At 45.5% G+C, this 13,152-nt stretch overlaps 1 protein-coding gene across 1 annotated transcript; it reads left to right on the top strand.

Annotated features, from left to right (window-relative positions):
* The first annotated feature begins 333 nt into the window (after positions 1-333).
* On the top strand, positions 334-10,976 carry LOC121978453 (L-type lectin-domain containing receptor kinase IX.1-like). The gene is made up of 2 exons (XM_042530794.1): positions 334-1,155; positions 9,762-10,976. The coding sequence occupies exons 1-2, from the start codon at positions 334-336 to the stop codon at positions 10,956-10,958; spliced, it is 2,019 nt and encodes a 672-aa protein (XP_042386728.1). The 3' UTR covers positions 10,959-10,976.
* The last annotated feature ends 2,176 nt before the right edge of the window (positions 10,977-13,152 follow it).

Here is a 13,152-nt window from a genome sequence, read left to right as displayed (position 1 = left end):
TTTATACTTAAGATGTAAACAAAATTAATAAATAAGTTAATTCATTGATTGTTCACCTTAGTAAACCGAGTTTATAAATTTTCAAGTTTACTTATTTTATTTTTTTTACTTTTAAACAAATATAAATATAAATAAACTCTTATGGAACTAAACAATGAACTTATTCCCGAACTTATTGTTCATTTAGGTTTTTATTCAAAAACATGCATAACATTGAAGAAACCATGTGGACGAGATTTCAACTCTCTGGAGGTACATATCTACTTTTCTCCTCTATTGACCTTGGCCTTGATATTCCATTGACACATTTTGAATAGAATAAATTACTTGTCTATGAACACTAGGCATCCTCCTTTCTATAAAAATTGCCGTGGTTCTTTCTTGAACACATACCATACTAGAGCACTAGCAAGCAATCTTGCAGCTATTTATCCATCCCTCAATTCAATGCCTACAATCTTTGCTCTCTTCTTCTTGGGAATTCTTAATGTTCCCTTGGCAACTGCTCTCTCCTTCGACTTCCCTTCCTTCAACCAAAGCAGTCTTTCCAACATCACATTTGTAGACGACGCATCATGGTCTAGTGGTCACATTCAGCTTACCAAAAATCAGATAACTGACGATATGCAATCTAGCCTGGGAAGAGCAGTCTACGTGGACCCTCTTCTGCTCTGGAATAATGAAGATAACCTGACGGATTTCTCCACCCATTTCGCCTTTATAATCAACCCGAATGGCCAAGAGCATCCAGGAGATGGCATGGCTTTCTTCCTCTCTCCATTTCCTTCCAATATCCCTAACAATACCGGTGGCTGCGGCCTAGGCGTGTTCAATGTCAGTGTATGTATGTATGGAACAGACAGCAACTTCTCCGAACCGATTGTAGCAGTGGAATTTGACACATTCCCAAATATTTACGATCCCGGGAATCCTCATGTTGGGATCGATGTCGGCTCCACCAGGTCCGTTGTGTATCAAATTTGGGAGGACGATGGCAACGGCAATGGGAGCAAATGGCAGGGAGAAGCATGGGTGAGCTACGATTCAGGCACTCATAATTTAAGTGTTTTCCTAACTCTGGAACATGGAAACCGTACTACAAATTACAGCCTTAGCTACATCGTGGACCTTCGGAAGGTGCTCAACTCATCCGAGGTTAGTAATAAGTTTTTTCTCGTCGTTTTGCTTGTTTTTTCAAACTATTGTCAGCTGACTTTGATAATTTTGGTTTTGGGTTCGTAGAAATTAAAACTATATATATTAGCTTTCAAACTGATCTTCTAACTAAATTTTTAGTAATTATATTCTACGATCTTTTCAGATCTTTTCATTTTAATAAAAATTCATCTACCTAGGCAAGTTTTTATATGATCATGTTGAACACAAATAGTCATAGAGCTGATCATATGAAGCCACTAGGATGACGGATCCTACCTTTTGCTACCATATTGAATCTCGGATTATGAACTACATTATATACTGCTTTGTTATCGCACAATATAATTGAATTGGTTTCTCTAGAAAATAGCCTAAATGTGATTTTCCTAGCTTCGTGCATCCTTGATTAAGTTACAATCTATAAAGGCAAGTGGTTCCGTACGAAAGCTGAGATATATGAAAGGTCGATGATGTGATTGGAATGTTGACTGAGTTACCATGACCCAGTAGCAGAGAAGGGCGATGAGCTATCTTCTATGTTGACTGAGTCGCTGGACCCCTAAAAAAGAGGACCAAAGGTGTCCGAAAGTCTTCGGTCCATGGTGCCTACAAGGTTGTTAGAAAACAGTCTGGGTGGGGTTGTCCCGGTCTAACTCTCCGATGCTCAAGTCAACCTCCAGTGATAAAAAATAAAAAGTACTGTAATGAAGAACATAAAGACTGAATGTAAATCATACTAAGCCCGCAAGAATGGACCGGAAGCGGTACGGAGCTGGAGGTAATTGCGCGGAGCCAGAGGACGGCGCGAAGCCAGAGGGCAGCACGGAGCTAGGGGAATTGAGTAGACAAACGAGTCGTTAGTGGGCAAGGATGTTGGCAGTGATAGGACTTCTAGCTAGAAATCAGGAGGAGGCAGGTGAGCAGTCTCCATCACTGGAAGAGCCTATAGAGAGCGAAAGAGAAAAGGAGGGATTAGAACGGAGAACAGGCTGCCCTAGTCGTCTACTCCGATACTCTAGTCAGTTTCGGATGATGCCAAGCATAAAGAAGATGAACCATGCAGAGCATAATGAAGATAAGTGTATGTAGTCAGGAGTCTCCCCTTGTCCTGCGGGGTAGGCCTTTTTATAGAAGAGTCATGTCAAGACAAAAAATGTCAAAGGGTCATAATATCGTTGTAGTCTATGTGTCAGAGGGTGTTGTCCCAACAAAGATGTAAGATGGTCTTGTGACCCTTGTGTAGGTGTCAGTAAATGAGACCAAAGGATTGATGAGCCTAGTGGTATGCTCTGCCATACTCTACTAGGCAGACTGGTTGACTTGGCCAAGAAGATTGGTCGGCTTGACTCGACCAGGAAAACTGGTTGGCTTGACCAGGTCACAAAGACTAGCATGTTGGATGTTCTACTTTGCCAGGAAGACTGGTTGGCTCGACCTGGCCTGGAAGACTGGCAGGTTAGGTGCTCTGCTTTGCCAGGAAGATTGGTTAGCTCGACCCGGCCTGGAAGACTAGCGGGCCAGGTGATCGACTCTGCTAGGAAGACTGGCTGGCTAGACCTAGCTGAAAGTTTGGCAGGTCGGATGCTCCGCTCTATCAGGAAGACTGGCTGACTAGACCTGGCCTGGAAGACTGGCAGGTCGGGTGCTCTACTTTGTCAAGAAGACTGGCTGTCTAAACCCGGCCTAGAAAATTGGCGGGTTGGGTGCTCTGCTTTCCTCTGCTAGGAAGACTGGCTGGCTACACCTTGCAAGGAAGACTAGCAGGTCGGGTGCTCTACTCAGCTAGGAAGACTGGCTGGCTAGACCCGACCTGGAAGACTTGCGGGTCGGGTGCTCTGCTCTGCCAAGAAAACTAGCTGGCTAGACCGGCCTGGGAAGACTAGTGGGTCGGATGCTCTACTCTGCCAAGACGACTGGCTATCTAGACACGACTTGGAAGACTGGTGGATCGGATACTCGACTATGCCCGGAAGACTTGCTGGTTAGACCCGACCTGGAAGACTGGTTAGTCGGCTCAATCAAGAAGAGATGGTCATTGACCTCTCTTGACTTTGACCCAACTTAGCCTGCCAGTTTGATTTTTTTTTTCTCACCCTTATGGTAGCTCTATTACTCACCATATCATAAGTCTTTCCTTTAAGTCTAGTCAAAGGAGGCACAAGTCCAACTGACTAAACTAAGTCTATCGCGAGGTTGAATTGCACCTGATTTCAATTGACTGAACATGAGGCCGATCAAATTTTTGCTATGTTTAACTTCTGCCAAACTAAACCAAGTCTATCCCGAGGTTGAATTGCACCTGATTTCAACTGACTGAACATGAGGCCGATCAAATTTTTGCTATGTTTAACTTCTACCAAACTGATTTTTTGATGGGGATTAAAATGTGCTTGCTGCTTGGAATTTTTCTAAGAGATGCTATTACTGCTTAAAATTTGTTGTTCAGTATTTGCTTGAGTGGATGGAACATGAGTTTAAAAATAGCGATCGCCGAGTGAAACCAAGCAAGTGGTCGAGCGATGTAGGTTGAGTTGTGCCGACTAAGCCGTTGAATGGTGATGAACAAGCGATGAGCTCGAGCAATCGAGAATTTGAGATAAGTGCCGAGGAAGCGACGATTTGCTTGCAGCGCCAAGCGGGTGGCGATATGTGAGTAGTGCTGAGCGAGTGATGATTTAGGCATGTGCCGAGCAGAGCGGTGAATGAGACGATTGCCAAGTCAGGCGGCATGTGAGATGACTACCGAGTAGTGCGGTGAGTGAGACAAATGTTGAGTAGAGCGATGAGTTAGACGAGTGTCGAGCAGAGGGGCGATTGTGATGAGTACCGAGCAGATCTGTGATTGTGAGGAGTGCCAAGCAGAGCAGCGAGTGAGACTAGTGTCGGGCTAGGCGACTCTTAAGATAAGGGCTGGGCAAAGTAAGATAAGAGCCTCGACAGAGCGACTGTTGAGATAAGAGCCATGTAGGAAGCTATTTAGATAAGATAAGAGTGAGGCAGGGCGACTATTGAGATAAGAGTCAGACAGAGCGGCTATGAGATAAGATAAGAGTCGGACAGGATGGATGTTGAGATAAGATAAGAGTCGGGTAGGGTGGTTGTTTAGATAAGATAAGAACCGGATAGAGCGGCTGTTGAGATAAGAACCGAGCAGAGAGGCAATGAGATAAGATTAGAGCCACGCAGGGCGGCTATTGAGATAAGATAAAAGCTAAGTAGGGCGGTTGTTGAGATAAGAGTCGGCAGAGCGATTATAGAAATAGGTGTCGGGGCAGAGTGGCTACTGAGATAGGTACCTATCCAAGGATTTAACCTGACCGGGTAGTCATTGGGACGCGTAAGTTGTGCATGCTTATAACTCTCACTGGAGCAAGAGTCTGGGAGGCGTGTGAACTAGACACGCTTATAACTCATTGCTGGGATGAGAGTCTGGGACCCGACCGGATGGTCGTTGGACATGAGAGCCCTGCTTGCTTATAACTCGCATTAGAGCAAGAGTCTGGGAAGCGCATGAACCATACACGCTTATATTTCATCGCTGGGATCAGAGTTTGGGAGCTGACCATATGGTCATTAGATGCGAGATCCCTGTTCGCTTATAACTGGCACTAGGACAAGAGTATAGGACCCAATCGGATGGTCGTTGGATGCAAGGACCCTGCTCACTTATAACTTACACTGGGGCGAGATTCTGGGACCCGACCAGATGGTCGTTGGACACAAGAGCCCTGCGCGCTCATAACTCGCACTAGGGTGAGACTCTGGGAGGCGCGTGAGCTATGCACGCATATAACTCATCGATGGGATGAGAGTCTGGGACCCGACAAGATGGTCGTTGGACGCGAGAGCCCTACTTGCTTATAGCTCACACTGGTGCAAGAGTTTGGGAGGCGCGTGAGCCATGCACGATTATAACTAACCGCTGGGATGAGAGTCTGGGAGGCGCGTGCGCATTGCACGCTTATAACTCATCACTAGAATGAGAGTTCGGGACCCGACTGGATGGTCGTTGGACGAGAGAGCCCCGCTCGCTTATAACTCGCACTGAACGAAAGTCTAGGACTCGACTGAATAGTTGTTGGATGCGAGAACCCTGCTTGCTTATAACTCACCCTAGGGCGAGAGTATGGGAGGCGCGTGAGTTATGCACACTTATAACTCATCGCCGTTGGAAATGCCAGTTGGGTGATCATTTAGAAATATTGGCCGAACGACCATTAGGAAATGGTGGCTGAGTGGCCATTCAGAAATATTAGTTGAGCAACCATTTAGAAATATCAGCTTAGTGGTCATTTGGAAATACTAGCTGAGCAGTCATAAAGAAATATCGGCTGAGTGGCTATTTGGAAATACTGGCCGAGCAGTCATATAGAAATATCGACCGAGTAACCATTTAGAAATACTAGCTGAGTAGTTATGTAGAAATATTAGCCGAGTGGCCATTTGGAAATACTGGTTAAGTAGTCATATAGAAATATCGACCGAGTGACCATTTAGAAATATTGGCCAAGTGGTTATCGAGAGATATCAATCGAGTGGCCATTTAGAATTATCGGCTGGTGATGTGTTTGTTGAAATCCTCTGGCATCATAGTAATGGATGAGAGTATTTCGGCGTCACTCATCTTCACATTCCAGATTAAGTGGAGAGATTCCCACAGACGATGCCAAATTTGATCTCGTCTAAAAGTTGAGATAGATGGAAGGCTGCTGATGTGTCTGGAATGTTGACCGAGTTACCATAACCAAGAGGGAGAGCTGTTTTCTATGTTGACTGAGTCACTGGACCCCTAAAAATGAGGATCGAAGGTGTTTGAAAGTCTTCAGTCAATGGTGCCTGCAAGGTTGTTAGAAAACAAACCAGGAGTTGCCCCGGCTAGCCCTCTGACACCCAAGTCAGCCTCTGACGGTAGAAAATAAACATTACTATAATGAAGAACATAAAGACTGAATGTAAAACATACTAGGCCCACAAGAGCTGACCGGAAGTGGTACGGAGCTGGAGGCGATATTGCGGAGACAGAGGTGATGGTGTGGAGTCGGAGGACAGCACAGAACCAGAGGGCAGAATGAGAGGGCAGGGATGTTGACGGCGGCAGAACTTCTAGCTAAAAATCAAGAGGATGAAGGTGAGTAGTGTTGGGACCGAAATGTAGATAGAGGGGGGGGGGGGTGAATAGCTCATCGCGATCTCGTGCTTGTCGTTGCTTGTTTCTTGTGATGATGTGCAATGGAAAATACAAGAAACAACACACTACAAAGCTAACACGTAGATTTACTTGGTATCCACCTCAAGAAAAGGTGAGTAGTCCAAGGATCCACACACCCTCCACTATAAAAATCCTCCTTTACTGTAACTACCGAAGGCAGAGAAGTCTTACAAGCTCACAATACAACAATAAGGAAGAAGGAAGTCAAATACAAATAACTCTTACAAGATTTTATACAATGAAACCATAGCTTCTTCTTCTTGTCGTAACTCGCCTCTTGACTTGGACGTGCCCCCAAGAATCTTCAAGACTAGCGGGGAGGGCTATGGAGAAGCTGTGGAAATCTCCCTTGCAAGCTCGTGTAGAAAGAAATCAAGTTCTGCCGAAGAAATCGCAGGTGCAATGCCTTTATCTGCGCCAACGGTCGAATCCCAATTGATTGGATTACTCCCAATCTATTGGGGAGGCTTTGGATCGATCGACCGATCGATCCAGAGTACCTCGGTGCTCTCTGGAAATCCCCTGAATCGATTGCCTAATCGATTCGCTGTGTTTCGTGCGATTTCCAAAGATATCGCACGAAAATCCAACCTCCCAATCGATCAGCCGATCGATTGGAGGCTCCCAATCGATCGACCAATCGATTGGGAGGCTTTCTGTGCGATTAGCAAAGGCTCCCAATCGATCCATGGATCGAATGGGAGAATCCTTTGTCGCGGGTGCTCTCCCAATCGATCAACCGATCGATTGGGAATGAGCCAATCGATCCAGCTCCTGTGGACTTGCCCAATCAAGTCCAAAGCCCCCTAAAACCAACATCCGGTCAATCCATGACCTATTGGTACATCATGCCTAGCATCCGGCCATACCCGACCAACCTCGAACTAGCCTTTTAGCCTCCTCCATCAGCCTTGCATCCCTCAGATATCTCTCATCCTTCACGCCTTGCCTTCAGGAGCTTCCTTCGGCCTCATCTTAATTGTCGGATTATACCACCACACTCGACCAACCTTGAACTAGCCTTCTAACCTCCTCCATCAGCCTTGCGTTCCTCGGATATCTCCCCATCCTTCACGTCTTGCCTTCAAGAGCTTCCTTCGGCCTCATCCTAGTTATCGAGTTCTCCTTGCCAAGTCACACTAGGACTTACCTTGCCAAGACCACATGCTTGGACTTACAATCTTTGCCAAGATTACACTTGGACTTCCCGTTGCCTGGCTCCTCACCAGGACTTCCCAATTGCTTGGCTTCTCACCAGGACTTTCCACTTGCCTGGTTCCTCACCAGGACTTTCTCCTGCCTAGCTCATCACTAGGACTTCCCGTTGCCTGGCTCCTCGCCAGGACTTTCTTCTGCCTAGCTCCTCACTAGGACTTTCCTAATACTTAACATCTAGTTAGGACTTTCCTAGTCAAGTCTCCTGTCAACCTTGACGTACTTGACTTGTATTCTCATCAACCTGGTCAACCCTTTGACCATCTCCATAATCGGACGATTAGCAATCTCCTTATATTGTCAAACATCAAAACTCAAATCCTGACTCAAGCTTGACTCAACTCAAGTTTAGTCAAACTGGTCAAACTTGACCTAGGAAAATTGCCCCAACAAGCAGTTCCCATTGCCGAAAGAGCCTATGGAGAGTGAAAGAGCGAAGGAGGGGTTAGAATGGAGACTGGGCTACCTCGGTCGTCCACTCCGACGCTGCAATCAATTTTTGATGATGCTAAGAATAAAGAAGATGAATCATGTAGAGCATAATGAAGATAAGTGTATGTAGTAAGGAGTCATCCCTTGGCCTGCGAGGCAGCGCTTTTTATAGGAGGGTTATGTCAAGATAAAATATGTCAAATGGTCATGATACCCTTGTCTAGGTGTTAGAGGATGTTTTCCCGACAAGATGTCAGAGGGTCATGTGACTCCTGTCTAGGTGTTAGTAAATGAGACAAAAGAGTTGATGGGCCCAATGGTCTACTCTGCCATAATCTACCAGGTAGACTGGTCGACTTGGCCAAGAAGACTGGTTGGCTCGACCATGCCACTCAGACTAGCGTGTTGGATGCTTTGATCTGCTAGGAAGACTGGTTGGTTCGACCTGGCCTAGAAGACTAACGAGTTGGGTGCTTTGCTCTGCTCTGCTCTACCAGGAAGATTGGCTGACTTGACCCGACCTAGAAGACTAGTGGGTCGGGTGCTCTACTCTGTCAGGAAGATTGCCTAGCTAGACCAGGCTTGGAAGACTGGCGGGTCGGATGCTCAACTGTATCGAAAGACTGTCTGACTAGACTCAGCTTGGAAAACTAGCGGGTTGGATGCTCTGCTCTACCAGAAAGATGCTAGCTAGATTCGGCATAAAAGACTGGCGAGTTGGATGCTTTGCTCTACCAAGAAGACTGGTCAGCTATACCCGACTTAGAAGATTGGCGGGTTGGATGCTCTACTCTTCCAAGAAGGCCGGCTAGGTAGACCTGACCTGGAAAACTGGTAGATTGGATGCTCTGCTCTGCTAGCAAGACTGGCTAGCTAGACCCCAGAAAATGGTTAACTAGACCCGGCCTAAAAGATTAGAGGGTTGGGTGATATACTCTGGTAGAAAAATTAACTAGCTAGACTCGGCCTGAAAGACTAGCCAGTCGAGTAGTTTGCTCTACCAAAAAGACTAATCAATCAGCTCAATCAGGAAGAGATGATTAATGTCTCTTGACTGTGATCCTACTTAGCCTGCCGTTTTGATTTTTTTTCTTGCCCTCGTCTACTACTTGCCGTATCAACAAGTATCTTGAAATTTCAACTGCTAAGGGCCAAGCCAACATGTTTGAATATAGCGTTTTTAGTGAACAAAATTTTCTTTCCTATAATTAATTTTAAATATATCAAAATATACATAAATCATTTCATTCATATATTGCTCACTGAGTTTGTGCATAAACTAACTAATTATAAGTCGTGTGTCAACTGACCACATTAATCTGAGAGTAATCCTCTAGTATCTTCCTTTATTCAGTGGTATCTGATTTGTCTCAATACATATAATTTTAAATCTTCCTCTAATCGAGTGTTAGTTTCATACAATGGATCAGTTGCATACTTTCTAAACTCTTAGATAATAAAAAATTCTTTATTTGATAGGGAAACTTTAATTCTCTCTAAACGTTTTATTTCAATTTTTTTACTACTGTTCTCCTAAAATTTTCATTAATTTCTTCTATATCATTGCCAAGCTATATAATAATGATGTCATCAGCATGTAATATAAATCAATATTTTTTTCCCCATGTTTTATGTGATCTAAATTACTTTTTATTTGTAACCAAACATTGTCGACATCTAAAGCCCCTGTTTTACCTTAAAATTTTTAAGGTGCCATTTTTTTATACCTCATTGTCCGACAAGGCAGGTTGCGGTAGGGTTCTCGGCGTCGACGGGAACATATGATGAGACACACACACTTTTATCATGGAGTTTTTCTTCGACCCTAGTGCAACGCCCCATGCAACAACCCCCTGTGCAAGCCCCCATGCAACCTCCTCCCGTGCGTTCCACCGCGCAACGCAAAAGCAAAATCGAGATCATTGTTGGCATGGCCAGGGGGGTAGGGATCCTCCTCCCCCTCTTGCTGTTGGTTTTTGTGTTCTTGTGGAGCAGGAAGAAGAAGAGGGCGAAAATTGGAGAAAACAAGGACCAGTTGCTTGATGATGACTTGGAGATAGAAGCAAGGCCGAATAGGTTCTCGTATGAAGAGCTAGCCACTGCGACGAGGAACTTCTCTGACGACGTCAAGCTCGGGGAAGGTGGATTCGGGTCGGTCTACAAAGGCCATCTCGAGGGCCTGAACCTTGACGTCGCCATTAAGAGGTTTGCCAAGGAGTCGTCCAAACAAGGAAAGAAAGAGTACTTCTCCGAAGTCAACGTCATAAGCCGCCTTGGACATCGTAATCTGGTTAAGCTGGTTGGCTGGTGCCAAGAACAACAAGAACTCCTCCTCGTCTACGAGTTCTTGCCCAACGGTAGCCTCGACTCGTGTCTGTACTCCGCGCAAAATCATTTGAGATGGCCGGCGAGGTACAAGATCGCACTCGACTTGGCCTCTGCGATGCTCTATCTCCAGCACGACTGGGAGCAGTGCGTGCTGCATCGCGACGTCAAGCCGAGCAATATCATGTTGGACTCTGCATTTAACGCCAAGCTAGGAGACTTCGGCCTCGCTAGGCTCATCGACCACGACCTCAGCTGGAAGACCACGGTCACGGCCGGTACGCTGGGGTACATGGCCCCCGAATATCTTGACACTGGCAAAGCCAGCAAAGAGTCAGATGTCTATAGCTTTGGAGTCGTGGCCATGGAGATTGCTTGTGGGAGAAGACCGAGGACGGGCCAACTAGTGGAACGGGCGTGGAAACTTTATGCGAAGAGCGCGGTAGTTGAAGCAGCCGATGAGAAGCTAAACGGTGAATTTGATGGAGAACAAATGGAGCGAGTGTTGGTTGTAGGATTGTGGTGTGCTCATCCAGATTTCAATCTGCGACCCTCGATGAAGGAGGCAATACAGGTGCTCAATGGGCAGATGGCTTTGCCAAATCTTCCTCCGCGCTAAAAGATAGACATGATTTGAACGAAGAATTAATGTTGTTATTGTTTATCGAGAGACACTAAACTGAATCTTGTGTCTTTGTTAAGTTAATCAAATTTGTGTCATTAATACATGAATAGTTTTTGGATAAAAAGAGATGAAGATCTTTGTAGAATATATATAGGAGAAGTCAATGACAAGACTACACTTCAACTTTTTATAATTTTAGATACTACGAACATACTCTAAATACCATGAATAGATTTTAGATATTTGAAATATTCTCCATTCATTTATGTTTGATGTGGGGCTATAGGGAGACTTCTAGCAAGAAACACGATTAGCCCATGTTACCTGGCACGGCTGTACCCCATTTTGTTCTGTGACAAAAGCAGCCAAGCCTTCTGGCAAAAAAACACGGCCAACCTTATTATCTGACGCGGCCATGTCTCATTCTGTGCCATGACGAGAAGCAGCCGAGCCTTTAGGGAGAAACACGGCCAACTTGTATTTCCTAGCACGACCGTGTCCATGTCGCCCCTTGATACGGAGAAGTCCAACAAGGAACAAGGCCATCCCGTGTTACTTTTGACACGGCATTGTTCCATTCTGTACGTGGATGCGGATGCGGAACAAGCAAGCTTAGAGCTTCGAAATGCAAATCTATAAAAGATTACTAGGTATAACCCTTAACGACCCAATCTTGGGCCCAAAAACATCGTTTAATATTTTCGAAGTCATTAGGGTTTTCGGATTATTTAAATCTTTGTGATCCTGTCCAAAAACTGGGGAGATGACAAGTTGGCAACGTGACTCACTAGTTTACTCGATGAAGGTTCTTCGCTGGTCTTGTTGACTCGTTGAAGGTTCTTCGCTGGTCTTGTTGACTCGGTGAAGACTCCTCACTGGTCTTGCGAATACAGAGAACATCAGTGTTGGGCCGGAAAAGGGTTCCCTGTATTGGCCCTCCGACGCTCAAGTCAATATCTCCGGTAAAGTGACAAAGAACAGTAGAAAACTGTAGCCAAAATGTGTCTGAGACGAAGTTGCATATGCGTACCTCCGCCTGTAGATGAGAACCCCCCTTTATAGCGTCACTGTAGTATTTGTACACATATCTCAAGGCATGGGCACACTTTCTCGGGTGTCCTACGAAAAGACAACTCCAAAAGCATCCCTAACATTATTCCTTAACAAGCCATACCATTCTATGATGTGACATCCGGGAAGTTTCCACAATACCATTAGCCGGCTAGACCTGCTTTGTTGTTAGTGGCATAAATTCTCAACATGATAGGATAAGATACTTGGCAGGACCAAAATCCACTCGGCCCTGCTTGGTTTCGCTCGGCTATAGAGGCTCTGCTCAGTTCCTCAATGGCCCGCTCGGTCATGTCCTGACTAGCTCGGGCACATATTCCTTGCTCCGCCACAATTAGTCTGCCCGGCCTGGCCTACGGGTCCACTCGGCCATATTTTGACTTTGCCTTCCACATTAGCACGTCCTCCCGACTTTGACTTATCCTCAGTATAATGCCACCTCATCACTAAATCACAGGCATCTCCCTCAAATCTAGTCGAAGGAAACTGCAAGTCCGATTGACTGGATAATTAGCGTGCTTTGCTCTCATTCCCTTTTCCTGCGTGGTGGGTTGTCGATCAGATGTTTGACTATCAACGCCGATTGACTCCTTTTACCCCGCTCAGGCGGTGCAACTCTGAGACTTGGTAAATTTGCTTTTGTTTTTGAGTTTTTTTCCCGAACGGACGCAAGCCCTTAGTGTGTTTTAATTAATGCTGAGGTTGTCATATTTCTTGAAAATCACTCAAATCCTTATCATTAATGCACAGCACGCTTGGCTACGCCCAATGATCATGTTCTCTGTCTTTCCATTAATGTCTCCTGTACCTAATTGCCACGCATCATCCTTCGAGGTCGTCGCATGCCTGTCATGACGGGCGTCGGTTAACATTCGATGGGACATGCACCTTTAAGAATTCCACGATCCAGATCCAAGCTCGTTTTCCAAAACCCTTGATCATGAGGCTTTGAGCGCCCCCTGCAGGTTATTAAACCTCTGAATTCTTCGCCATCACCTCCCTAGCGCTTTTCTTCCTTACTTGCCTCGCTGCTAATCATCTTCTCCGGTGATCCTCTATATAGTAAGCTTCCACACTTTTTTTTTTCTTTCGACCCATCTGAAACCCTTTTATCCCT

The sequence above is a fragment of the Zingiber officinale genome, chromosome 4B (assembly GCF_018446385.1).
Source record: "Zingiber officinale cultivar Zhangliang chromosome 4B, Zo_v1.1, whole genome shotgun sequence".
Lineage (NCBI taxonomy): Eukaryota > Viridiplantae > Streptophyta > Magnoliopsida > Zingiberales > Zingiberaceae > Zingiber > Zingiber officinale.
The sequence above is the reverse complement of the archived record's forward strand: the minus strand, read 5'-3'. Positions and strand labels throughout refer to the sequence as shown.

What these genes read in the sequence shown, in the direction of transcription:
- LOC121978453 (XM_042530794.1), top strand. Translation starts at nt 334, where the DNA reads ATGAACACTAGGCATCCTCCTTTCTATAAAAATTGCCGTGGTTCTTTC. An exon ending in AGGTGCTCAACTCATCCGAG is followed by an intron (nt 1,156 to 9,761) that starts GTTAGTAATAAG and finishes CCGACAAGGCAG; the next exon opens with GTTGCGGTAGGGTTCTCGGC.